Raw genomic sequence first — 26,486 nt, 5'->3', positions numbered from 1 at the left:
CACAATAGATGTAGGAGTGGGCTGTCGAATAAAGGAATCTCTTCTTTCGGGACAGGTGTGCCTGGAAAGAACTGGGCAGGGATTGGTTGAAAAGATTCCAGGTGTTCATCAAACGCACCACTGCAGATGAAGTTTTTTTTTTTTGTATTGCAACAATATGATGGAATTAGTGGTCACTGAGGTTATTGTTGCAGTTGTTGAATTGTTACATGGTATTTCTGTGGTACTGTAAGTAAATATGGGCAGATCGATATTGAAATAAACTCAAAATTAATGTGCATCATAAGTTTCTAAGTGAAAATAGCATCTGCCACACAGCGCAGCTATTTGCACTCCAATAGTCACACAGAAATTGAAGACAAACTGTAGTGTTGCTGCAGTGGTGTGGGGTGTTACGACGGTGTGGATGTGCTTTTTTCCATGCGGATGACCCGGGCTCGATTCCCCCTTTTATCCCCCTTTTTCCCATCGTGTTTCCAGTCTCCACTCTTAATATTTCCTTTAATACTTATAATAATAAATAAAAATAAATATAAAGGTTGATTTCCTCACATTTGGTCACAGTGTAAGAAAAAGGTTAGATAAAATTAACCATGTTTTTACTATAGTAATATCATAGTAAACATTTTTAATTGTTTGGTTACTGTACATTTACAACAAAATATCATGGTGCAATTATGGTACTGTAGTAAAACCATGGTTATTTTTTGTAAGGTAAGGTTAGGTTAAGGCATTGTGTCGGGTGTCTGTGGGACTCTAAATAAACACAATAAAAACACTGCACGGAATCCCTAATACTGTATGTTAGTATTTAAGTAGGGGTGTAAATAGTATCTGCCATTATTTCATTATTTGTACACTTAGCGCAATATAGTCACTGCCATACATACACGCACACACACACATACACACACACACATGTTGGTGCAGCTATCCTTATGAGGACTCTCCATAGACATAATGATTTTTATATTGTACAAACTATAGATTCTATCCCCTAACCCTAACCCTACCCCTAAACCTAACCCTCATAAAAAAACTTTCTGCATTTTTACATTTTCAATAAAACATAGTTTAGTATGTTTTTAAAGTGATTTAAATTATGGAGACTCTAGAAATGTCCTCATAAACCACATTTATAGCATAATACCCTTGTAATTACCAGTTTGTAACCTAAAAAAATGTCCTCATAAATTGATGACTTGATGAAAATAATAAAGAAAAGCAGCCAATAAGTGCCCAACATAGATGGGAACTCCTTCAATACTGTTTAAAAAGCATCCCAGGGTGATACCTCAAGAAGCTGGTTGAGAAAATGCCAAGAGTACATGTCTGCAAATTCTAGGCAAAGGGTGACTACTGTGAAGATTCTAAAATATAACACAGTTTTAATTTATTTTGAATTTTGTTTAGTCACAACATAATTCCCATAGTTCCATTTATGTTATTCCATAGTTTTGGTGACTTTACTATTATTCTAAAATGCGAAGGAAAAAAAATTATAATAAAGAATGAGTAAGTGTTTCAAAACTTTTGACTGGTAGTGTATATATATATATATATAGATAGATAGATAGATGATGGATGGATGGATGGATGGATAGATAGATAATATACAGTATAGATAGATAGATAGATAGACCATGTCACTTCAAAATAAAAACAAAATGTTTTACTCCACAATTCTAAATACTTTACTGTGTCCACAGATCCCCCATTAACAAATAGACATAAAAACTTTAAAATCCAACATAATAAAATGTCACAGATCACTATTTTCCAATGACGAATTTGATCATTCAGTAAAGGTGTTGAGATGAGATTTAGTGCCATCTATGGTCGAGAAAAAGTTAAGGTGTGGTCCCGGGGCCATCTTCCCCTATCTTATCCTATATATATATATATAGATATTAAAACAAATGTCACACAGACACATGATACTAAAAAATCTTTAAGCATATTAAGGGACAGATTCACTAAGAATGAACTGCGGCTGGTAAAAGTGTGTGTTTTGTTTCATACCGGGCATTTTTCCGGTGGGCTGATGTACTTTGGGGCTGATCGGGGCGGACTGGCCATCAGGAGAACCGAGACTAAGCTGAAATGAGCCGCCACGTTATGCAGAATGGGCCACAAAAAAAATCCCGGGCCGATTTTTCTTCCCAGTCCACCCCTGGTTATAACGCTCTTCTCCATCATTTGATGATTGTTTGATTATTTACTGCTGATACAGTTGGTTGAAAATGTTCACAAACATCCCTTTTAAACAAAATTCATTTTACCGCCTACTATCATTTGGCGATAATAGCACAATTTAAATTGCACCATTGCAAAAGTGGCGCAACTGTTTCGTGAATCTGCCCCAAAGTGTGAAAAATGACGGCTTTCAAATAATGTTAAATAATTTTATCCTCAGAAGTAGCAAAAACTTTTGATTTAATATTAAGTATTGATATCAACAATATTGACCTAGGTAGTAACTGTAAGTGGTAATTATTGTGAATGTAAATGTGGTTATGTGTATAATGGTCGAGGTGTGTTGAGTTTGGGTGTGATGATAGCCGTGTGTATGTAAATAATTGATATGGTGCAGCTGGCTGATGGGTAACGGAAACAGGAAGGCACCCACTGATGATGATATAATGTCAGAGCCTCTTCATTGAAAAGCACCAGTCATATTTACAAAGGCCTGATAATTATGTCATAATTACAAAGGCTTTCCTATTTTTCATCTTCCTACCAATCAATGGCTCTGTTCCAAAACCCGCTGGGCTGCTCATAACACTACAAAGGATCCATGAGTGGCTGTGTTCTTGAGGATAGAAAAATGCTTCATCACTACATAAATTCAACTCTATATTCTCTAACACAATATGGGAAAACTACTGTTAGAAATTAACTACCTTTAGTTACCAGCTGCCATTGGTTCTCTTAAAGGTGCTGTAAGCTATTTATTTTTTCATGGAAAGTATGCAAAATTTTTTCCTACTCCCTATTGTAGGGCTTTACTGGTTGTTTAGATCAGTGTTACTATCAGAAATAATTAATAATTATTTCTTTAGTTATTAATTAATATTTAAATTAATTAATTGAATCTAACTCATTAATACCTCATATGGGGCTCCAGTAAATGTAGTGTGCTACGTTTAGGAGCGGGTTTGGTTATTAGCAATAATTAATAATTATCAAAGATAATTATTAATTATTAAAATCAATAGAACATTGATGAGAATCAATGTTAGCTTTTCTAATCCTTTAAATCAACAATTATCAAAGATAATAGTTAATTGTTAACATCTGTGAAACATTAATTGAAATTAACACTAGCTTATTGATCATTCAAATTCAATCAAAGATAATTATCAATTATCAAAAATCAATAGAATATTAATAAGGATTAACATTGACGGGGCACCACCCTGGAATTAGGGACTAATAACCAAATAGTATAACAGTCTCAATATTAGATTGTTTTATTAGGAAAATCGACATCCGAAGAATATCTCCTCGATTTTCGGGAAAAAAAACAATGAATGAAGGCTTGAATCCGAGCACTGACATCCCGTCAGCATGACACAAGCGTATGCAAAACAAACCAAAACACTTCTCTTTGTAATATATACAAAGTTTATTTATGCAGTAATATCAATTAATAATTAATACAATGCAGTCAATAAACTTCCGACTTACAACTACAAACTAAACAGTGATATGATTAAATATGGAAACTAAAATAATCCTATAACACATGAGAGTGTGTGTGTGTGTGTGTGTGTGTGTGTGTGTGTGTGTGTGAGAGCGAGTGTGTGTGTGTGTGTAAGGAGGGACGCGCACAAAATGGCGGACGTGACTCTCGTGGAGAGTATGTCATGCGAGACTTCCGGCCAGAGAATATGGCCGCGAATGTGGGCGGAGAGAAACCAGTCAATGGCGTCTACCAGTTACCGCGTGTATCCGCTTGTACGATAGCTTAGGGACAAAGCTGAGCTTTATCACGAAGCTATCTACTAGCCAAAAATGTGTGCCAGAATGTTTGTGAGGGGTCGCGCGTGTGTGTGGTTAGTATGAGAGAGAGAGAGAGTTAAGTGACGGCCCCAAAGCTGATTTCGCGATCGTGGGAGAGAAAGCAGCTGTTAGTTTATCACTCAGAGACATGGTGGACGGCTCGTAAACCATCCCGCATTCTTTGATTCTTTAATGGATAAACTCAGTTTGCCGGTCTCACCCGCGATGGCGAAAATGCACAACAGTCCAATTTGGTTGGACCACAATACAGCAAACCAAATTCGTGATAATTAATACCCTGAGTATTAATAATGAGCGGACATGGCGGTCTGTAAACTGTACAAGCAATAACCTTGGTACACAAGAATAACACACTATAATATTCTATCTCTGCCCAGACGTAAACCTCTTACTTGAATCGCATGAGGATGCAGAATGTGTGTTCATCTGTTGTTTGACTCCGACTCGTTTCCTCGAGGCTCGGGTGATGAAGGGAGGCCGTTTCCCGCTCTGTCGGCGGGCGGTACGGCTGCTGATTCTCGGTGGGCTGGCGGAGAAATCGGCGACGTTGACTTGATTGAAGATGGAAGAGAAATCTTTTATCTCTTCACTTCTGCGGGCAAATGGTTGAAGATGCGGATTGCTCGGTGGTCTCCTTCGGATCCGTTAGAGTGTTCGGTGGAACACAGAGTAATCTCAACTCGTCCAGCGAGATGGAGATTGTATGGCCACAGTTTCAAGTCGGACGTTACTTCCTTGTGCCATGAGGCTGCACCTGAGAGCAGCGAAGAGCTGCGCCTACACATGGCGAGCAAAGTTGCTGGAAGCAAATCCCGGAAGCATTTCAGAGGTATTTCTACTCCTGATGATGTCATGGTTGAGGTGCGTTCTGTCGTGTGCCTCATCCAATAGGAGTTGAGAGTTCGATCCTTTAGTGAGCAAGGCTTCATGGGATTTGTAGTCTGTTTTGGACTCCCTTTGTTTGATTTTGCCGCGATTTTTATCAGTACAATTTATGACTTGGTATGTGGGGGCCTGAGTTAGGTTTTACGACTGTGTTAGGCCTGCCTTTGTCTTCTATCTGAATACATGAGGCCCAACACTATTAACGAAATAAGTGTCCTGAGATATCTCACCAGTCTCTGTTACAGCTGTAGACTTTATAAACAGCAAACAAATAGGTGTCCACGGACGGTGGACATTGACGCTTTTCACCTGTCAATCATTTTGCTCGTTCTCATAGTGTTGTCTTTGAAGTGGATCATTGAGGCTTTGATTCATAATGTTTGTCAGTTGAGGGCACCAGTGGCGGATCTACCGGTTGGCATAGGGTGGCAAATGCTTCCCTAAGAAAAAGTATTGCCACCCCATTTGCCACCCCAACATACTGTAAGTATCTGGAGAGTGGAGAGTTTGTGGTTATCGCTGTCTGAATTTTGGGCTGTTTATTCATATACAGAACTGTCAATTAATATGTCTGTGTTTCTACTACTCTCGTCTCCTCGCATCTTTTATTGCATTTTATTTTTAAAGTGTAACACCCATCCACTGACCTACAGATGCAATCATGTTTTATTAAAATAAAAAGTTATATTTGGGCGAATTAGAATCCAAAACCTCTAAAAACTAAAGGCAAAAAGTTACCACTAGATCAATCAGTCATGTTCTTAATCAAAGTGCTGATCTATGTATTCGTGTACTGATTAACAAAATCCCAAGACTGACAGAGGCAGATATAGAGATTAAATTACCATATTATGTGAAATATTTATTTGGTGCTTGAATCAAGAACGACTGTTGATCAAGACAGGTAATTTAAAAGAATATTTTGCTGTGCATAGCATAATTAATATTCACGAGTTATGCAGCACTGCCCGCCACAGTACAATTTTCTGTACAGTTTATTTTTATGTAGACCTAACTTTGTGTTCATCTCTTTCAAATGGATTATTCTAGCTCTTACAAAGGCAATAGGCCTACAGGACATGGTTATCATGCCTTAAAATGCTTTTATAGCATTCAGGTTTTGGAAAACAGCTTTTGTCATATTTCCTGGTGTTTATCTATCATTTTGATCATTTTATTAATGATAACTTGACCTAAGATCTGTCTATCAATAATAAAAAAAAAAACAGTGTAGGTAAAGATTCAGCCAATCAATGCGCAACTTTAGCTATGGAACCTTAAGTTGCATTGTGAAAGTATGTGCTTCTGAATATGTAGCGAGAAAGTATTGAGACGTTACCTCACCTTTAAAATTGCATCTTGATACCACAAATGTTTTGTTGCGTACTGTTTGTGTGCATGTATGACTTAGCATCTAATATAGCAGTTTTGCTTTATTTGGTTCTAAAAGCATTGCTAATTGTAAAGATTGACTGAATCCTGAGTTATTGAAAGAAAGACATTAAAAATCTACTTTATTTGCTTTGTGCAGATTGTTGATTGGTGCTCCCAAGGCCAGGGCTTTATCCAATCAGAGGGCAAACATCACAGGTGGGCTGTACAGTTGTGACATCACCACCCATCCAGATGACTGTACTCGGGTGGAATTTGACAATGATGGTGAGTGCTTTGTTTCAAGTTTTATAAAATTATATGAACAAAAAATAAGAAAATATGTTTATAACCCTAAGTGTGCCAGAAATGAAACAATATATTACAAAATACTAAAAACAAGCATGTTTAAGTTTAATCACAGTACTAAGATTATTTATCATGCAAATGGAACACAAATGTCCATAAAGTCACAAATGAACTTTATTAATATTACCATGAACTGAAGAATCCCAACAATATGCAAATCATTAACATGATATAATGAATAATAAAGCATCTAGTGTGCATGCTGCTCATATTTGTGTCCCTATTATGCACATTCATGCATTCGCTTTTTAAAATTTTCAGATCGTAGGTTTATTTCCCTTTAAATCCAGCCCTCATAAGGATAGCCACACCAATACAGCTGCCTTTAGCGTTGTCCTGTTTCAAATAGATCATCAAAAGTCAAATTAAGATAATGAAATTAATTCCCAAACTTGCACAGTTTATTCTTGATAATGTCAACAAACATGAAAGAACTGCTTGCGCCCATTTTTGCACTTATTGGTAGGGATGGGTAAAAATATAGTTTTTCCGATTAATTGTGATCTTCATTTGAACGATCTCGATTAGGGATGGGCACGAGTACTCGAGTACTCGGGTACTCGGATGTGGCAGCAATGATCGATCATGAAAACGATGATCGATAGTGATCACGCATGATGTGACTTTTCACTTAATTTGAAATCCAGTGACAATTACCTGACAACTAAAAACAAACGTGTCAAAGGGGGAGCTTATTTTTAATTTTGAGATTGATTATGTTGTGGTTTTGAGGGGTACATTGATTATCAGAGATGTCTCATAACAACCAAACTGATATACGACGCTGCAATGCTATCGTTACAATAATAAAAAAAAAGAGCAATTATCTGTGTTTTGAACACCTGTCTCTGCAAAACATTTGCTAAACACGTTTTATTATCATTTAATGTAAGAACTTTGACTCGTTAATGGATATTATTTAATAAAAGTGAATGTTTGTCACTGACTGTAAACCTCCCTGCCCTGGGTGGCGTCATGTTTGCGTGATGTAACACACCTGCATCTCGACGAAATGAATTAAGATTTCCATTCAAGTTTCTAAGTTAGATGTCGATATAAAGTGTCATTCCGTTGCACTTTCCCCAGTTGAAAGGTGGAAATTCCGACTCTCCGAGTAGAATGGAATGCTTCATGAATCACAGCAAAGACAATACGGAGCATCGAGGCTTTCCCCACACGAGCGAACACTTGGACGCATGCACACACACACACACACACACACACACTTACACACGCACACACACACACACACACACACACCAGGCAGTATGGCAGTGGACTCAACGCACTGAAGCAACGCATATACAGCAGGCGAGTGTTTCAAACACTTTGACAGAGCTAGACAGAGCGCAGCTAAATGGAACAGAATGTAGCGTCTTCAAAACTGAACTTCAACTTAACAACCATATTAAAAACGCAATGGTTATGGCATCTCCTGATAAGCCAAATGCGATTTGAAAATAGATGGTTCAGACAGTCACTAAAAAAACTGGTGCGTGCTTACAATGATTACTTTGGTAACCTTAAGGAAGAACCGACGCGCATTGTGCACATTCTTTCCGAGCTAGGCAGTGAATCTTCACATAATGATAAAATATGATGCATTATATTTTGAATCTTTTGTTCATTTTGTAACATTATTTTATAACAGCCTATAATGATGAATAGACAATACACTGGAACAACAAGACACAATGCAGCAGCCTTAGACGTCTGTCAGACATGTTATTATATATACAGTTATGAACATGTAATTGCCCCTCGTGTACTCAGCGAGTACAAAATGACCAAAATGCCCATCCCTAATCTCGAGATCCTTCACTCTGTGCGCAAACCTCTATTACAATGAGAGGAAATCACTCGCATTTGCAACCAAATTTTGTACTATGCGAATAAAGTGAATATATATGGCAACTAGCTGGTTAGATGTTTATATTTCACTTACCAGTAATTGTGTAGTTTAGTTGTGAAGTGTTCAGCAGCGAGATCCTTTCACAGCAAGTTGAGAGTAAAAGTTGTTCCGTGTAATGTGTGTCCAAGGACGAGATCCACGCAACCCATTTGTCATTGAATAATGTCCCTTTTAATACCCTGTCTGTTCTTTACAGTCAGTTGTTCATCAAAAACAACTAAAAAAATAAAATAAAATAAAAAAACATTTAATTCTAATCATGCATCGCACAGATGAGATAAAACCAATCGAGTCCTCTCTAGTTAACATGCACTCATTTAAAGGCAAAATGCAATTTTTTTTTTTTCTTCGTTAAAGAGACAGTACCGGTATTAGCACGTGTTCAGCAATACTTGCAAATCTGTATCAATACCCCACCCTACTTATTGGCACCATTTGCAAAGGGAAAAAAAATTATTAAAAAATCTGTAAATAATAAAAACAGCGAGTAGGGAGATGTGGGTGATATTTTATTTTATTTTCTAATTATTTTTGTCCCTGTTACCCAATACATTGCTTTCCTTTTTCAGCAAACATGTAAGAATGGCTCGCACCCATTCTTTTTTCGCGCCGTTATTTGCGATAATTTGCGATAATTTTTACAAATAAAAACAGCTAAAAATAATAAAGACAGTGGGTAGGGAGATGTGGGTGAAATTTTATTTTATTTTCTAATATTTTTTGTCTTCTGCTTCCTAATACCTTGCTCTTCTCTTGCGCTCTCTCTATATTTCATTGGTTTTGTCTCATATTGACATATTACCAAGTTACACATACATAAAAAAAAAAAAAAAAAAAAAAAAACTGTGAATAAAAAATACAGTGAACGCACAGCGTTTCATGTCAACAACTAAAGATTGGGAAGTGTTTTCTCCTCCTTTTTAAAAGTTATTTATTTTGCTAATCTTACCATGCATGATCATAGTATTTGCATTTTTCCTTGTTTTTCCCGGCTGTCTGTAACCCAATCAGAAAAGAGCTGCAACCCATTTTTTGGGTCACGACCCTCCAGATGTGAACCATGGTTTTTGTGGAAGTGCTGTAGGGAATGTTATGGAAATATGTTGTTTTCTTGTCTTTAATGTTTGTTAATTCAACCGTTTCAGTGGCAAGATTCTGTGATTTGGGTTGAATTGTAATAATGACTTAATTAATAATTTATTAATGGTTTCTGTGTGTGATGAATGTCTCAGTGGACATTCGTGTGGAGAATAAAGAGAACCAGTGGATGGGTGTGACGGTTCAGAGTCAGGGACCTGGAGGCAAGATTGTGGTACGTCAAGAACATTGTTGAATGTTAATGGCCTGTTAATTGACTTCCAGTTACAGTGTCCTCCCTTTCACATTTATTTATCTGACACCTACAAAATTTCAGTACAGAGTTCCTTAGAGGAATTATTCTTTCTTTCTTTCTTTCTTTTTTCTTCCATCAGACATGTGCCCATCGCTACCAGCGCTTGTTGTTTCCAAACACAGCACAGGAGGCACGTGACATCACTGGACGCTGTTACATGCTGAGTCAGGACCTGAGCATTGACAGCCAATCAGATGAGGATGGGGGCAACTGGAAATTCTGTGATGGTCGCACCAGGGGTCATGAAAGATTTGGGGCCTGTCAGCAGGGTCTGGCTGCCACTTTCACGAAAGACTACCATTATGTCATCTTTGGAGCACCAGGAGCATACAACTGGAAAGGTAAACACACACTTGAATAAAATTCAGTGGTAGCTATCATGGGGTCAATATTTAAATAGTTAGCTTCAGCAGTTACCGTTAAATGAACAAGTTCACCCAAAAGGAAAATTCTCTCATTTACTCAATCTCATGCCATTTCAGATGTGTGTGACTTTCTTTCTTCTGCTGAACACAAATGAAGATTTTAAGAAGAATATTTCAGCTCTGTCGGTCCATACAATGAAAGTGAATGTTGATCAGAACTTTTAAGCTCCAAAAAGGACATAAAGGCTTCATAAAAGTGATCCATAAAACAGTTTAGTCCATGTCTTCAGAAACGATATGATAAGTCTGGGTGAGAACAGATCAATATTTAAGTCCTTTTTACTATAAATCTTCACCTTCACTTTCACATTCTTTCACATTTTGAAAGTGAAAGTGAAGATTTATAGTAAAAAAGGACTTAAATGTTGATCATTTTCTCACCCACACTTATCAAATTGCTTCTGAATGCATGGATTAAACCACTGGAGTCTTATGGATTACTTTTATGCTGCCTTTATGTGCTTTTTGGAGCGTCAAAGCTTTCCTCACCATTCACTTGCATTGTCTAAACCAGGGGTAGGCAACCTATGGCACACGTGCCATCATTGGCACCCGGAGGGGTAATCACTGGCACGCCAGCAACCGCGAGAGAGCTAGACTATTTTATTTATATAAATTCTGCACCTGCATTCCAATCTACATCTTGATGTAATCCTTCCTCATGATCGCTCAGCTTGTTTTCATGAGCCGAATGGGAGACTGAACAAAAAGTTGACGAGACTGCAGTATACCCAACAGACTCATGAGCTGGCAGCACTTCACTTTCAGTTAATCGCGTGAGTAAACGCACCCGCTTTGCTTCGGTCAGACTGCGCGGATGACAGCCTACATTCCGTGTTTAATTTGCTTCTTTTTGCTTTCAGAACAACTTGCATGTAATAAGGAAAACACCACTATTAATCCTTGAGATTTCCAACCCAGCATACAGTTACACCCTCCTTAAACCATAGTCACACTCAAAATTACATTAAACGATTAAAAGAGAAAACATAAACCCACATTGTGCGGTTCAAAAATCTGAGTTTATTCAAAATATAAATTAAACCTGGAAATAAAGTTTTAGGATATTGCAGGTGCGATTTACAGAAAAGGGCGAAATAGTTGATCAGCTTGTGATGCACTAATGGCTTTCATGCACAGCGCGAGTCTTGTCACACTTTAAAAGTGTTTAGTCTCCCATTCAGCTGATGAAAACAAGCTGTGTGATCATGAGGAAGAATTACATCAAGATGTAGATCGGAATGCAGGTGCGAAAAACTTTGCATCAGCACAGCCTTTGACCAGAAAAATAAAAAATGGCACTCCATGTCAAAAAGGTTGCCGACCCTTAGTCTAAACCATTAGAATTGAGATATTCTTCTAAAATCTTTTGTGTTCTGCTAAAGAAAGAAATTCATACACATCTGGGATGGCATGAGGGTGAGTAAATGATGAGAGAATTTTCATTTTTGGATGAACTATCTCTTTAAGTAGGCAAAAAAAAAAAAGATCTTTCTCCATTGACAGCTATTCAAAAGTAGCACATTTTATTCTAATGAAATCAACATTTTTGCAAGCAGCAAAACTAACAGTCTTACACTTTTAAATAAGTTTTTCCTGTCACGATAACAGCGTACGTTTTTTCATTTTGTTTTGCTGTCTCAGGTATAGTGCGTGTGGAGCAGAAGAACAACACTCTGCTGGAAATGGGCTTGTTTGATGATGGTCCTTATGAGGTCGGGGATGAAAACCGCCTGGATCCAAATCTCGTGCCAGTACTAGCGAACAGTTACTTAGGTGAATCAGAAACAGGGTTATTATAGTTTTGAGTTTTTAAGAGGGTCTAAAACGGTTTAAGTAACAAAACCCAAAAATGTATACAAAACCCCATTTATACAATGATCAATGGAAACATGTAAATTCTTCACACTATAACCCCCCCAAAGTTCTAGCCAAATTTACACCCTTGCACCCGGTTACTGCTTTTGTCGAATTTGTTTATATATGTTTCTCTACAGTAACTGATTTTTGAACAACGTCTCATTACCATACTGTACATGTACATGTCTTCCCAGGATTCTCTCTAGATTCTGGTCACAGTATCACAGAAAAGGGGAAGCTCATCGTAGTGTCAGGAGCACCGAGAGCCAATCACAGTGGAGCTGTGGTGTTTCTGAGGAAGGAAGGTGAAGTGTCCACCGCGCTCACACCTGAACACATTCTAGAGGGACCAGGACTTGCATCCTCATTTGGATATGATGTCGCTGTGGTGGACCTGAATGGAGATGGGTGGGTAGAGGAAAGATATGTGAAAAACTCTTGATGGGTTGACTTGACTTTTTACCTGTTGTTTATAATGAATTTGACACATAGCGAGTTGGCGACTGAATTTTGTTGATTATGGCTTCAGTTGGCAGGATGTTGTGGTTGGTGCACCGCAGTTCTTCCAGAGAGATGAGGAAGTGGGTGGAGCTGTGTATGTCTATATCAATAATGCTGGAAGGTGGAAAGACATCTCACCTACTCGCCTCAATGGAACTAAAGACTCCATGTTTGGACTGTCTGTGGAGAACATTGGAGACATTAATCTGGATTCATTTGAAGGTTGAATGCAGGAGCTCATTGTGACTATATATCTGATTTTAGTGTTCTAAACTAAAACTCAGTTCTAAACCACTAGACTTCATGCTGAATTCATGGTGACTTCACTAGACAAAAGATTGAAGGTTCTTCAGCTGAAATCGGTCTGCATTTACCGAAATTCAAACCACTGCCCCCAGTGGACAAAGATGGAAGTGTTATTTACCAGTTTCTGGGTGAAATGTTCACATAGTAGTACAAAGGAATGCATATTTTATTCCATGGAAACCAAGAAGAAATCGTGTTTACATAAACAATGGTCAGTGTGATTCAGAGGTTGCATTTACACTCTAGAATTACATTTTGATTCCACTGATGGTTAAGTGTAGGGTTTAAATAATAAAAAAATAAATACATTAACAAATAATTACAAAAAAACACATATTCATGCTTAAATACAAATATAAATAATTAAATGTGCAAGGAGATATACAAATAAATAATTAAATAAATGCACCTATCAATGTAAAAAATAATACAATATAAAACATAAATAAATGGTTGGGGAAAATGTAAAAGGAAATGTAAAATTTAAAGTTGATTTTTAATTCTAGATTTCTAGATTTATTTTAATCATTCATTTATTTCTGTATGTAGTTCCGTTTTTATTTTTCCTTCATGCAATATACTAATGAGAGGATGTCAATCGAGCATCAGTAGGCAGAATTTATGACACCATTGGCTGAACATTGTAAAATTGCTGCGCTTAAAGTGATAGTTCACCCAAAGAAAATTCTCTCACCCTCATGATATCCCAGGTGTGTATATCTTTCTTTCTTCACCAGAACACATTTGAAGAAAAACAGAAAATATCTTAGCTCAGTAAGTCCTTAAAATGCAAGTGAATTGAGATTTCTCTTTTGAAGCTCCAAAAATCACAGACAGTCAGCATAAACTTCATCCATACGACACCAGCTGTTAAAATAATGTCTTCTAAAGCGACACGATCACTTTTGGTGCAAAAAAGCTCAATATTTAAGTATTTTATACTATAATCCAACGCTTCCGGTAAGTTTTATGAGAGGGTGGAGTTCAAGCGGTCTCTTGTGTGACGTATTTGCGTTGCCATGTTACAAACGTAATCTCACATTCTCCACTCGGTTGAGACATCCAGGATAATCACACAAACGCACCATTGTGAGTAAAGAAACAGATAAATACAGATCTAAACCAAAACCAACAAAGCTTCTGTACAGAGTTCCTCCTTCTCACTTGTAAACAGCGCTGCTCTTCCGACTGTGACGCACGTGCCTTAGTTCTCGCGTCTCATGTGACTATGTGATTACGTCACACGCGTGTACCGTTCCTGACCGGAAGCATGATTTAGAGTTAAAAAGTACTTAAATATTGATCTTTTTCACACCAAAATCAATCGTGTCACTTTAGAAGACAATAATTTAACCGCTGGAGTCATATCGTTGAATTGTCGAAGTTATTTTTCTATTTTGCTTCAAATGTGTTCTGCTGAAAAAAGAAAGTCATACACACCTGGGATGAGGGTGAGTAAATAATGAGAGAATTTTCATTATTGGGTGAACTATCCCTTTAACTATGTTTGCCTGCACATTAAAATACTAAAATGTAAAGAGAAAAGATATGGATGAAGTCAGACTAGCAATAAACAAAGAACTGCAAAGACTCATAAAATAACTACACTATCTATATCTTCAGAGTGAATGTATGTGTCTATATGATTTGTGGCAGTTAGCAGCTACATTTGACAAGGATCACTCGATAGTTTGACTGTGATGCCTAAAGGGCTGTTGACATCCTCTCATTAGCATGTTGTGCGAAGGAAAAATAAATACGTAACTATACACGGAAATAAATTAATGATTAAAGAATTATGGAATTAAAAATCAAATTTCAATTTTGCATTTCCTTTAACATTTTTGCATTTCCCCAACCATTTATTTGTATAATATTGTATTATTTTTGTGTTGATGGGTGCATTTATTTATTTATGTATTTATATGATTATTGTATATCTCATTGCACATTTAATTATTTATAAATTTATTTATGCATGAAAATGTGTGTTTATTTATTTATTTACTTTTATATATTTTTTCATTTATTATTTTTGAAGGTTTCGTGCTCCATATTGGGTTGGGGTTTGGGTTTGGATTTGGGCAAATGGCTAATAAAATATGCATTCCTGTTGACTGCATTACATCCTTTACAACCAAAAATGTTAACTCGCTTTTGGCGCCATGCTGTGGACATTTCACCTTAACAACAGTACGGGCAGTGGTTTAATCAGCCTGAATGGCTGTATGCCAACAGACATGGACCAAAAGCAACAAAACTCTAAGTTTGCTTTCATGGGGTCTTTAAGATATCAACTGCACAGTTTCACTTATTAGTGTCTAATACTACATAGATTTTTGAACACTATTTGTTTAGACTAGGATGGATTTATCACAGTGATGTTTCCTCTTTTCTGTCAGATTTTGCAGTTGGTGCTCCATATGCAGACTCTGGGTTTGGATGTGTTTACATCTACCATGGATCTGCTGACGGCATCAGTACTGAACCAGCTCAGGTTAGACACCCTCTGTCTGTCTGTCTCTCTCTCTCGCTCTCTCTCTCTCTCGCTCTCTCTCTCTCTCTGTCTCTCTCCTCTTTTCTGTCTGTAGTTTTAATGGAAAATACCAGTATGACATTACATGGGTCAAATAATAATGAAACTGAAAGCAGTCCGGGGCACTGTCAGACTCCATAATTGAGCTTTTTTCAATGTTGTCTTGTCTGAAAGATTTTCCATTTGCAGGTAAAAGCACATTGGTGAAAAATAGATTCTTACTTGTTTGGTCTTATTATATTCCAGTTGATATTATTATTTTCCATTGATCTATGTATAATTACGTATTATGTATTATGTACGAGCAATGTTTCTAAATAATTATGGAAAAAAAAAAGCCTTATCTTGGTCTACAGATATTAACACAACTGATATTTCTTGCAGGTACTGGAGGGCAAACAGCACAACATTAAGATGTTTGGTTATTCTCTGGCTGGAAATATGGATTTGGATCAGAACTCGTACCCTGATCTGGCTGTGGGCTCCCTCTCTGATACCGTTTTCATATACAGGTACTGATAGATCATTTCTCTTCACACTCAAGTCATTAACTCTGGATTCTTTGAGGAGTTGTAGTAATGTCTCTCTTATGTGCAGATCAAAACCGGTCATAAGCATCAAGAAAGACATCAAGGTTACACCAAAAGAAATTGACTTGATGAAGAAAACGTGTGGCAACAGTATTTGGTGAGATACTGACAAAACCATAGCTTAGCTCTCTGAAAGATACATTTTAAACCCTCCTGTGGGAAGATATTATATATGTTTAATCTTTCTTATTTTACAGCTTGACTGTGGAAGCTTGTTTTTCATACAGAGCAAACCCTCCCACCTACAACCCCAAACTCAGTGAGTCTGTTTCTGTTCTTATGTGGAGAAACTATAATGAAAGATTTATTTAAAATTTACTCTGAATTTACCAAGCAATACTATAATTTTAGAAATCTAGTGTTGTACTAAACAGGGGGAAATAATTGTTTTATACTATAATTTTAAACAATTATTATATAAGTATATAGAAAATGCTAATTCCAAAATGTGAAATTCTAAAAACTCTACACTGGGTTCATTTTCCATAGCACAAGTAAATAGTGACTCCGGTCATAAAACCTCAGTATAAGTAATAGATATGACTCTATTGCACTTTATTGCAAGTCTTCTGAGGGAATACAACCACTGTGTGATGAACTGAACAAAATGTAAGTCATTATTCACAATCAAATCATTAATAAAGCACTTAAATCAAATAAGGAGACTATGTTGATAACATCCAACGCATCTCGTGACCAAACATCATGACGTCATGTCTCATGTTTGGGTGAACTATTCCTTTAAGATCAGTGTAGTATTTGATTGCTTTAATTGTAGATATTTTTATTTTAAATGAACATGCATATTTTATCTAGTTTAATTTGGCCAATTCATTTCTATCATAATGCCTGTCGAGTTACATCATGATCCACTGTCTATTGATTTTTGTATTGGAAAGAAGTCTGTTGGCTGTGTTTTAGATTCTGTGATCAAATAATGGTTGCTGTATTTACATATTTGAATGCATTTGTTCTGCAGTCTATAGCTGACATACTGTATTCTAAATATCTATCTATATATATCTACCTTTTTTTTTTTTTTTGCCTGCCAGCTATTTCCTACACATTTGAGGCAGAGTGGTACCGCAGGAAGTTGGGTCTCCCGTCAAGAGTTGTGTTTCTGGAGAAGAACATGATAGATCAGGACTTCCAGTCGTCTGGCACTCTGGAGCTACGAGGACAGAACAAGAATGCCTGTTACAAGACGAAACTCAGACTACAAGTAAATGAAGCTTGTTTAAAAGAGTCCAAAACTCGAATTCTGGAAGTTAAAATCCAATTCATTTTCTCCACAGGCAAATTCATTTTTATCAATAACTTATAAACCTTTAAAGACAGACCAACCATGAGCTCAGAGGCTGTTAATCAATGGTTTATGCTTCTGTTAAAGCCATCAGTGTTCTTCGAACTTATTTTTTTAGATATCATGTTTAAAGGGATAGTTCACCCAAAAAGAAAAATTCTGTCACCATTTACTCACCCTCATAATATCTCAGATGTTTATGACTTTCTTTCTTCTGCAGAACACAAATGAAGAATTTTAAAAGATTATCTCAGCTCTGTAGGTCCATATAATGCAAATGAATGGGGATCAGAACTCAGAAGGTCCAAATATCACAAAGTCAGCATAAAAGTGACTCAAGTGGTTAAATCCATGTGTTTTTGGTGAGAACAGATCAAAATATAACTCCTTTTTCACTGTATATCTTGCCATTGCAGTCTCTTGGCACGATCATGATTTCAAGCTCGATTACACGGATGCGCAGAATGCTAGATGGCGCTATAGGAAGTGTAATCGAGCATGAAATCATGATCACCAAGGAGACTGCTGTCAAGATTTATAGTGAAAAAGGAGTTATATTTTGGTCTGTTCTCATCCAAAACCAATTGGATATCTTCAGAAGACATTGATTTAAACACTGGAGCTTGTGGATTACTTTTATGCTGCTTTTATGTGCTTATTGGAGCTTCAAAGTTCTGGTCACCATTCACTTGCATTGTATGGACCTACAGAGCTGAAATGTTCTTCTAAAAATCTTCATTTGTGTTCTGCAGAAGATAGAAAGTCATACACATCTGGGATGGCATGAGGGTGAGTAAATGATGAGAGAATTTTAATTTTTGGGTGAACTATCTCTTTAATACCATGTTTGATCTCCACCAATCATAGAATTGCTGCCTATAAAGTGCACCAAAATAGCTCTGCAGTGACCGCCTACTCCCATGATACACTGTGAATGATGCAATCGAGTCACTCTCCCCACTCTCAAACTTATTATATATTTGCAAATATGAAAATATTTTAATATTATAATATCTAAGTAGTTTTAGATTTTCCATCATTTTAAATTTGATTATGTCGTTCACAATGCTTCATGGGATTGTAGTTCATTTCCTCATGTAAAGACATTAAGTACACAGTCTTGTAACTGTGTTTTGGTCTGATTTCTAATACTTTTTTGCTTCAAATCAAAGTTTGTAATGCTGTGATTCACCTTGGATCTGGTTGTTTTGGTTCATGGCATACAACTCATTCATGAATGATTTAATATAATGTCTACAGAAGAAATAAAGGAGAAAAATACTTCTGGAACCCAGATGGCTGAAAAAGTGGGTGGGCACTGTTGCACTCTTTTCTCAGATTGAGACTGGGGAGTTGCATGTCATCACATTCAACAGCTTCTGGCATGTGTATAATAGAGGGCTAAGCTTTAATTGGCTAAATGTTCATTTGATTATATTTTGACTATACACTTCAGTATATTTTGAGTGGCATCTGTTATGTAATCATTTTCAGGATGGAATCAGGGATAAGTTGAGAGCAATTCCTATCGAGGTGTCTGTGGCCATTCAGAGTGCTAAGAGAGGCAAACGGCAGAGTTCATTGCCACAACTAGTGCCAATACTGGACTCCACTGTGCCCATCAAGACCATCACTGAGGTACACACAGCCTTATTTACTGTAGGAACCTTGAGGGATCCTTCACTGGAAAACATAATTCACTTTAATGTTACTTTAATTGGAAAAAGGAACTTATTGAAATGAATTTGTCTATAACCTGAAAAGCTTTGTAAACTTTATTCTTTTTAGTAAAGTTAACCATTTTGCTTTGGAGTACAGAAAAATATGTGTTTAGTGTACATATTTGTGTTACTCAATTAACATCAATATTACCAAAAAAAAATTAATGTTAACAATAAATGTGGCATGCATAAAAATGATTGTAAATATTTTAATGAAAAAATTTAATAAGCATAAAATGATTGGAGTTGCTATCTTTGTTGGCCCAGGTGAACTTCCTGAAGGAGGGTTGTGGCACTGACAACATCTGTCAGAGTAACTTACATCTGCAGTACAGGTTCTGCTACAGAGAGACCAACCAGGACGTGTTCCCTCCTCTTCCTCTGTATGTATTCCTCAACAAAACATCACACACTACTAAACTTACTAAAACATGCTTAACAAACCCCATATACATGCAGTCAAACATGCAGTGTGGAATCAAACACAGATCACAGCATTTAATGTAGGTTGAACCTTTTCCTGACCTCCGGAAATCTACAGTCAGAGAGCTTGTGTTTAGTAGAGAATTACAAAATCTAAATGTATCAGTTATCGGGGCCTGGGTATCTCAGCGAGTAAAGACGCTGACTACCACCCCTGGAGTCGTGAGTTCATATCCAGGGCATGCTGAGTGACTCCAGCCAGGTGTCCTAAGCAGCCAAATTGGCCCGGTTGCTAGGGAGGGTAGAGTCACGTTGGGTTAACCTCCTCGTGGTCGCCATAATGTGGTTCGCTCTCGGTGGGGTGTGTGGTGAGTTGTGCATGTCAAAAAATGTCAAAATATCTAATATAAAAAAATTCAAATAAAAAATAAAAAACTTCAGAAGCAATCTTGAGAATCTAAAGGGTCTTTTTTTGTTTGCTTGTTTTTTGTCACATGAAATCAGAATGGCTACCTGCATATTGGTTACATCAGCTGACTTTGATTTGATGGACACATTTTTTTTAAATTAATAACAATTAATCATATTTCATTATTTTTTATTAAAATATAATATTAATAATAAATAATAATAATACAAATACAAATATTGCAAATTACTTATGCCAAAATTTCTTTTTACAGATTCTGTTTTTTGTTTTTTTAATACTGTCCCTGTATGGTTACACTGATTAAACCATTTTGACTTTGAACCCCAGAAAAAATATCACTTTGAAATAAAAAATATGTTCATCATAGTAGAGGTGTATTCAAGTAGTTATTTTGTGTGTATTACATTTTCAATGTATTTTGAATAACTTAATTGACCCAAAAAATGAGCATCATATCATTGACCCATTTAACAATGTTAGACTGTGAAATACATAATAATGATTGATCTATGAAACACAACATTGCAATAAAATTGCCTAAAAGTATTTTGGGGGACTGTAGAGCTCTTAAAAAGCATTCATACTATTTCAAGCTAAGGTTTAATGGCATGAACTGTTTCCATGTTTTCTCTTGTTCTTATATAATTATTTGGTAATGAGACAAAACTGTCTTTCAGGGAGAATGGAGTTCCAGTGATTTCTCTGAGTGATCAGAAAGACATCGCTCTGGAGGTGACGGTGAGGAACAGGAATGGAGATGACGCCCATGAAGCTAAACTGATGGGGCAGTTTGATGAATCACTGTCATACTCTGGATTCAGATCTCTGAGAACTACTGTGAGTGTATCACACATTTAAAACACTGTAATCTGTCCTTAAACGTGAGCTGAACCTGTCTTTGTGGCACTCTTTTCTACACAATTTTTTTTTTAAAGTTTTACTCAATTCAATTTGATGGAATTTTGTTATGAAATTGAAATAAGTAATCTTTTCAATTTGATAGAATTTTGCTATGAAAACTAAATGCATAAATCTTGAAAATAGGCTCTAATATTCTGTATCATTTATTTCACTCATACTGTATGTAAGTCCTAGAGACACCAAATTTGGCAGGATGATCCCAAATCCCACCTACTACTTAAGTGCACACACACACACAAACACACATACTACACTAGGTGGTGCAAAAATAAGCGTATGAACATTTTAGCTAATATCTTTTCAACTGTATGGGACATTTGGCCGTATGACACACAAAAAAAATGTATTCTTTAAAATCGATCAGATGTCAGTAACTTTGGTCCCACTTTATATTAGGTGTCTTTAACCACTATGTACAAGCATTGAAATACATACAGTAATTATAGTTATCAAGACTTATTACATATTGTGTAGCTACATTTTGTTCTACAAAATGCTCACAAGATTCACATTTGCTGCTACTGAGGTTGAGGTACGGGTAGGGTTAAGGGAAGGATTAGGGTTAGAGTTAGGTTTTAGGGTTAGGGTTAGAGGATAAGGTTAACAGTGTAACTACAGATGTAATGAAATGCAGGTACTTTAAATGTAAGTACAATGCAACAACACATATTTACATAATTAGTACAGTGCTGTGGTAAAGTATTTGCCCCCATCCTGATTTCTTCTGTTTTTGTGAATATCACTAAATTGTTTCAAAAATTAAAACAAAATCTAACATAAAACAAAGACAATCTGAGTAAACACAAAATACAGTTTTTAAATGAAAATGTTATTTATTGAAGCAAAAAAGTTATCCAATACCAACTGGGCCTGTGTGAAAAAGTATTTGCCCCCTTAGTTACTAAATCCCCAAATCTATGAAACTGCATTCATAATGGGGTTCAGCTGGACTAGACACACCCAGACCTGATTACTGCCAGCCCTTTTCAATCAAATCAACACCTAAATAGAACTTTTTTCTGCAGCATGAAGTTAGCTAAAAGGTCTCACCCAGTAGCACACTATGCCAAAGGAACTATGGACTCCAAAGAATCACAGTGAGGGCCATTATCTCCAAATGGAGAAAACTTGGCACAGTAGTGAACCTTCCCAGAAGTGTCCGACCTTCCAAATTTCCTCCAAGAGCACAGCGACGACTCATCCAGGAAGTCACAAAAAAGCCAAAGACAATATCCAAGGAACTGCAGGCCCCTCTCACATCAATGAAGGTCACTGTTCATGACTCCACTATCAGAAAGACTCTGGGCAAAAATGCCATCCATGGAAGAGTGGCGAGGTGAAAACCACAGCTAACCCAGAAGAACATTAAGACTCATCTGAATTTTGCCAAAACACACCTTGATGATCCTCAAACCTTTTGGAAGAACGTTCTGTGGACTGATGAGTCGAAAGTGGAAGTGTTTGAAAGACAGAGGTCCCGTTACATCTGGTGTAAATCAAACACAGAATTCCACAAAAAGAACCTCATTCCTACGGTTAAGCATGGTGGTGGTAGTGTGATGGTGTGGGGATGCTTTGCTGCTTCAGGGCAAGGACGATTTGCAATAATTGAGGGAAACATGAATTCTGCTCTCTTCCACAAAATCCTAAAGGAGAGCATCTTGTCATCAATCCGTGATTTGGAGCTCAAGCGCAAATGGATTATGCAGCAAGACAATGAGCCAAAGCATTGGACTAAGTCCACCTCTGAATGGCTCAAAAGAAGTATAATTAAAGATTTGGAGTGGCCTAGTCAAAGTCCTGAACCCAATTGAGATACTGTGGCAGGACCTTAAACGGGTAGTTCATGCTCAGATCCTCCAGTGTGGCTGAACTAAAGCAGTTCTGCAAAGAAGAGTGGGCCAAAATTCCACCACAGCGTTGTAGAAGACTGATCTCCAGTTATCAGAAGCGTTTGGTTGAAGTTGTTGCTGCTAAAGGTGGCACAACCAGCTATTCAGTTGAAAGGGGCAGTTAGATTTTCACATGGGTGATGAAGGTGCTGGATAACTTTTTTTGCTTCAATAAAAAAAAAAAAGAAAAAAAAAAAAGAAAACTGTATTTTGTGTTTACTCAGGTTGCCATGGTTTTATGTTATAGCTCATTTGAAGATCTAAAACAATTTAGTATGAAAAACACACAAAAATAGAAGAAATCAGGATGGGGGCAAATACTTTTCCACAGCACTGTACGCTGTATCAAATGCTTAAGTGCATAGTAGTTACTAGTTAAAGACATACTAGTATAAAGTTGGTCCAGGACTTTGTGCCACTGCCCAAAAATTAATTGACATATATTTTCTAAATTATTTCATTAATCAGAATTCTTTTTGTCAACATTTTTGTCTAGAGGGTCTCTAGATGATACATGCCAAATTTTGTGCGATTTGGACCAATGGTCCAAGGAGTTCGAAAAAATATGTTTTTCGGAAAACTCACAATGGGGGACAGAAATGAAGTTTTGCAAATCCTTGTTATTCTGGAAACATCATTCCTACAAAGTAACCAGAGTACTTAGTAATGAAATTACTTTGCCCTTTACAAATCAGGGCTGCATTTCTCTGCTTTTCCAAACTGCTTGTATCCCAAAATTGCCGTTTGCAGCCATCATTTTTTATGTTTTTATTATATCACTACAAAAAAAATATTATTTGTATATTTTTTATGAAATAATTCCATGAATTCCATGAAAGTTTCATGTTCTCTCTCTTTTTTTTTTTCTTTTTTTTTCTCATTTACCCATGGTTCATACTTTAAAGTCCTCAAAATAGGAAACCTCCCTTCTGGAGACCTATTCTTAAGCCCTTAAAAACCCTTAAGTAATAGTCTAATGATCTAACTTTTATGCTGTAATGATGTGTAACTGAATCCCTGTCGTCCCATAGGATAAGCATGTGATCTGTGCAGCCAATCAGAACGGCTCTCTGGCAGACTGTGAGCTGGGAAACCCATTTAAACGAGATTCAGAGGTCAGTCGTTCTTCAAAGATGCTTTATTTTTCTATTTCATTTATAGAGAACAGTCTGGTTCTGGAAGTAAAAATCCCATTCATTTCTTCCATAGAGGAATTTATTATTAACAATAACTCATAAACCTTTAAAGACAGATGATATATACTCCTGTTGAAGCCATCAGTCTGTGTAATTTAAGAAATTGTCTTTAATAGTGGAATTCCTGTTGAAGAATTACACTACCCATGATCCTGAGGGAGAAAATCCACCAGTCAGAGAATCACAGCCCACAAAGCACACCAAAAGAGCTCTGTAGCGACCGCCCACTTGCATGATGTACTATGAATAACACCATTGAGTGGGTCACCCTACACTCTCAAACTACTTATATATTTGCCTATATCTGAATAAACTTAAAATATTTTGTTTCTATACTTATAATCATCAACTTTAAATCAATAGTTTTATATATTCCCATTGTTTTTAATTCAATTACATAATTCACAATGCGTCATGGGATTGTAGTTTGTGTCCTCGTGAAAGACGTTCAGTACACAATCTTGTACCTTTGTTTTAAGGCAAAAAAGTATTTGAAAATCAGACAAAAAGACAAAGTTTGTAATGTTGTGATTCACCTTGGAGCTGGTTGGTCTCTTTTATTAAGGATTTTATACAAACTCTATGGAAAAAATGAATGGGAAAAATACTTCCGGAACCAAGATGGCTGAAAAAGTGTGTGACATTGTTGTATATTGTCATATTATTATATCTTATAAATGTTTTTGTAGGTAACGTTCTATATCATACTGAGCACTGGCAAGATCTCTCTCGACACCAAAGATGTAGAGATCGTCCTTCAGCTGGAAACGTAAGTCTAATCTCAAAAGTTTCCTCTGCCAAAAATACAGTATTGGTTTTGAAATGTTTGACATATTAATAGAAATGTCACCATAAAGCATATCAATATTGTGACAATTAATATAAATCTTCTACAGAACGAGTTCACAGGAGGGCATGGGCAAAATAAAGGCCAAAGCCAAGGTGGTGATTGAACTTCTACTTTCTGTACAAGGGTACGCATTTTCATTTTATTTCTCATTTGATCATTAGGAATCACCAGGATGTGCTTAGATGTGTACCACATGACAATGGTACCAACACAAATTCATCAAAGTAATATTATGCATTCATTACATTCAAGTAATTTCAGTTTTTGTGCAGTTCATGTCATAGTTGGACTGGCTGAAACTTTATGATAAAGGATCCAGGCTTCAGAAGCAATGGTTTCAAGGTCAATCCCATGCAGCGCTTACTAAGAATTGAACTTAAGAATTACTGAAATCAATAACCTGCTCTATCGACATCATCCTCTTGAGCAAAACACTCAACCCCAGTTCAAAACACTCAACCCCAGCCTAGCTGGGATATGTGAAAAAGAAGAATTTCACTGTATATGTGCAAATGTATAATGTGTGATAAATAAAGAAAATTATTAATTATTATTATTATTAAAAGCAGCTGCTAATAATTACTGAGAAGCAAACTGTATCGCCACCATCATGCACTTACCTGGGATTGACTCTACACACACATTAGTAGTGTAACATCAATTAATATGTCATGTATGTATTTGACTGTTGTGTCGTTATCAGGTTGGCCAAGCCCTCTCAGGTCTATTTTGGAGGTGAAGTCAGAGGAGAGAGTGCCATGAAGACAGAGGAGGAAGTTGGCAGCTTGATTGAATATGAATTCAGAGTAAATGTTTAAATAATTCTTAAGAATCAGTAATATGTAGGGCTGTCAATCAATTACAATTTTGAATCAAATTAATTAAATGATATGGCAATTTATTAATCAAATTATTTAAATAAGTATATATATATATATATATATATATATATATATATATATATATATATATATATATATATATATATACAAACAAACTGTAGATATATTTATTTATTATCCAGATAATTAAAATAAATTACATTATTATGACAGATGAGTAAATCATTGATTAGACAATACAAAAAGTGGCTTTAGAAGGCAGTATATTATATACCTGCAGTCATCAGCAATCCATTTTGCAATCGAATTAGTCAATCTGTCTGAAATATAATTTTTATCAGTGCTTTTCTAAGGATGTGCCTGTGTGCACTTGCGTCAGAAGGACATTTTTGGAGCATTTCACTTTGGTTGCGATGCGTCAACCTGCATTGTCAGGATGCTGCGTCAAGTTAAACATAGTTTGAAACGGAGTTGTGCTCCGTCCCGCTGCATTTGAATGCAAGAACATGTCCTCCTCTTGTGCTGTCTGCTGTCAGTAAGTGTGGTTTGTTGCCTTTATACGTACAGCTGCTGTTGAACTGACTGCCCCCTTCTGACTGAGAATCGTAAAAACGTGAAGGTGGTATTTCAAGCTTAAATGGTCCGGGGTTATTATTAGTGGTGTTACTTATCTTTAACATGTTATGTTTATATAATTAGTTGCACTGAATTAACTTGGTAAATCAACAGCCCAA

The 26,486-nt window shown here is 36.5% G+C and overlaps 1 protein-coding gene across 2 annotated transcripts in view; it reads left to right on the top strand.

Moving 5' to 3' along the window:
* The window catches only part of LOC127448057 (integrin alpha-6-like), a 57,080-nt gene that overhangs the window by 17,195 nt on the left and 13,399 nt on the right, over positions 1 to 26,486 (top strand). For both annotated transcript variants that reach the window (XM_051710322.1, XM_051710323.1), the window contains exons 2-19: positions 6,443 to 6,570; positions 9,796 to 9,875; positions 10,036 to 10,297; positions 12,026 to 12,157; positions 12,436 to 12,649; positions 12,771 to 12,964; positions 15,451 to 15,545; positions 15,969 to 16,096; positions 16,182 to 16,271; positions 16,372 to 16,433; positions 17,227 to 17,396; positions 18,972 to 19,115; positions 19,466 to 19,581; positions 20,729 to 20,888; positions 23,896 to 23,979; positions 24,750 to 24,829; positions 24,957 to 25,034; positions 25,614 to 25,716. In XM_051710322.1, coding sequence (XP_051566282.1) covers positions 6,443 to 6,570; positions 9,796 to 9,875; positions 10,036 to 10,297; positions 12,026 to 12,157; positions 12,436 to 12,649; positions 12,771 to 12,964; positions 15,451 to 15,545; positions 15,969 to 16,096; positions 16,182 to 16,271; positions 16,372 to 16,433; positions 17,227 to 17,396; positions 18,972 to 19,115; positions 19,466 to 19,581; positions 20,729 to 20,888; positions 23,896 to 23,979; positions 24,750 to 24,829; positions 24,957 to 25,034; positions 25,614 to 25,716 — 2,320 coding nt within the window. The remainder of the gene's footprint in view (positions 1 to 6,442; positions 6,571 to 9,795; positions 9,876 to 10,035; positions 10,298 to 12,025; positions 12,158 to 12,435; positions 12,650 to 12,770; positions 12,965 to 15,450; positions 15,546 to 15,968; positions 16,097 to 16,181; positions 16,272 to 16,371; positions 16,434 to 17,226; positions 17,397 to 18,971; positions 19,116 to 19,465; positions 19,582 to 20,728; positions 20,889 to 23,895; positions 23,980 to 24,749; positions 24,830 to 24,956; positions 25,035 to 25,613; positions 25,717 to 26,486) is intronic.

Source organism: Myxocyprinus asiaticus, chromosome 11, assembly GCF_019703515.2.
Source record: "Myxocyprinus asiaticus isolate MX2 ecotype Aquarium Trade chromosome 11, UBuf_Myxa_2, whole genome shotgun sequence".
NCBI lineage: Eukaryota > Metazoa > Chordata > Actinopteri > Cypriniformes > Catostomidae > Myxocyprinus > Myxocyprinus asiaticus.
The sequence above is the reverse complement of the archived record's forward strand: the minus strand, read 5'-3'. Positions and strand labels throughout refer to the sequence as shown.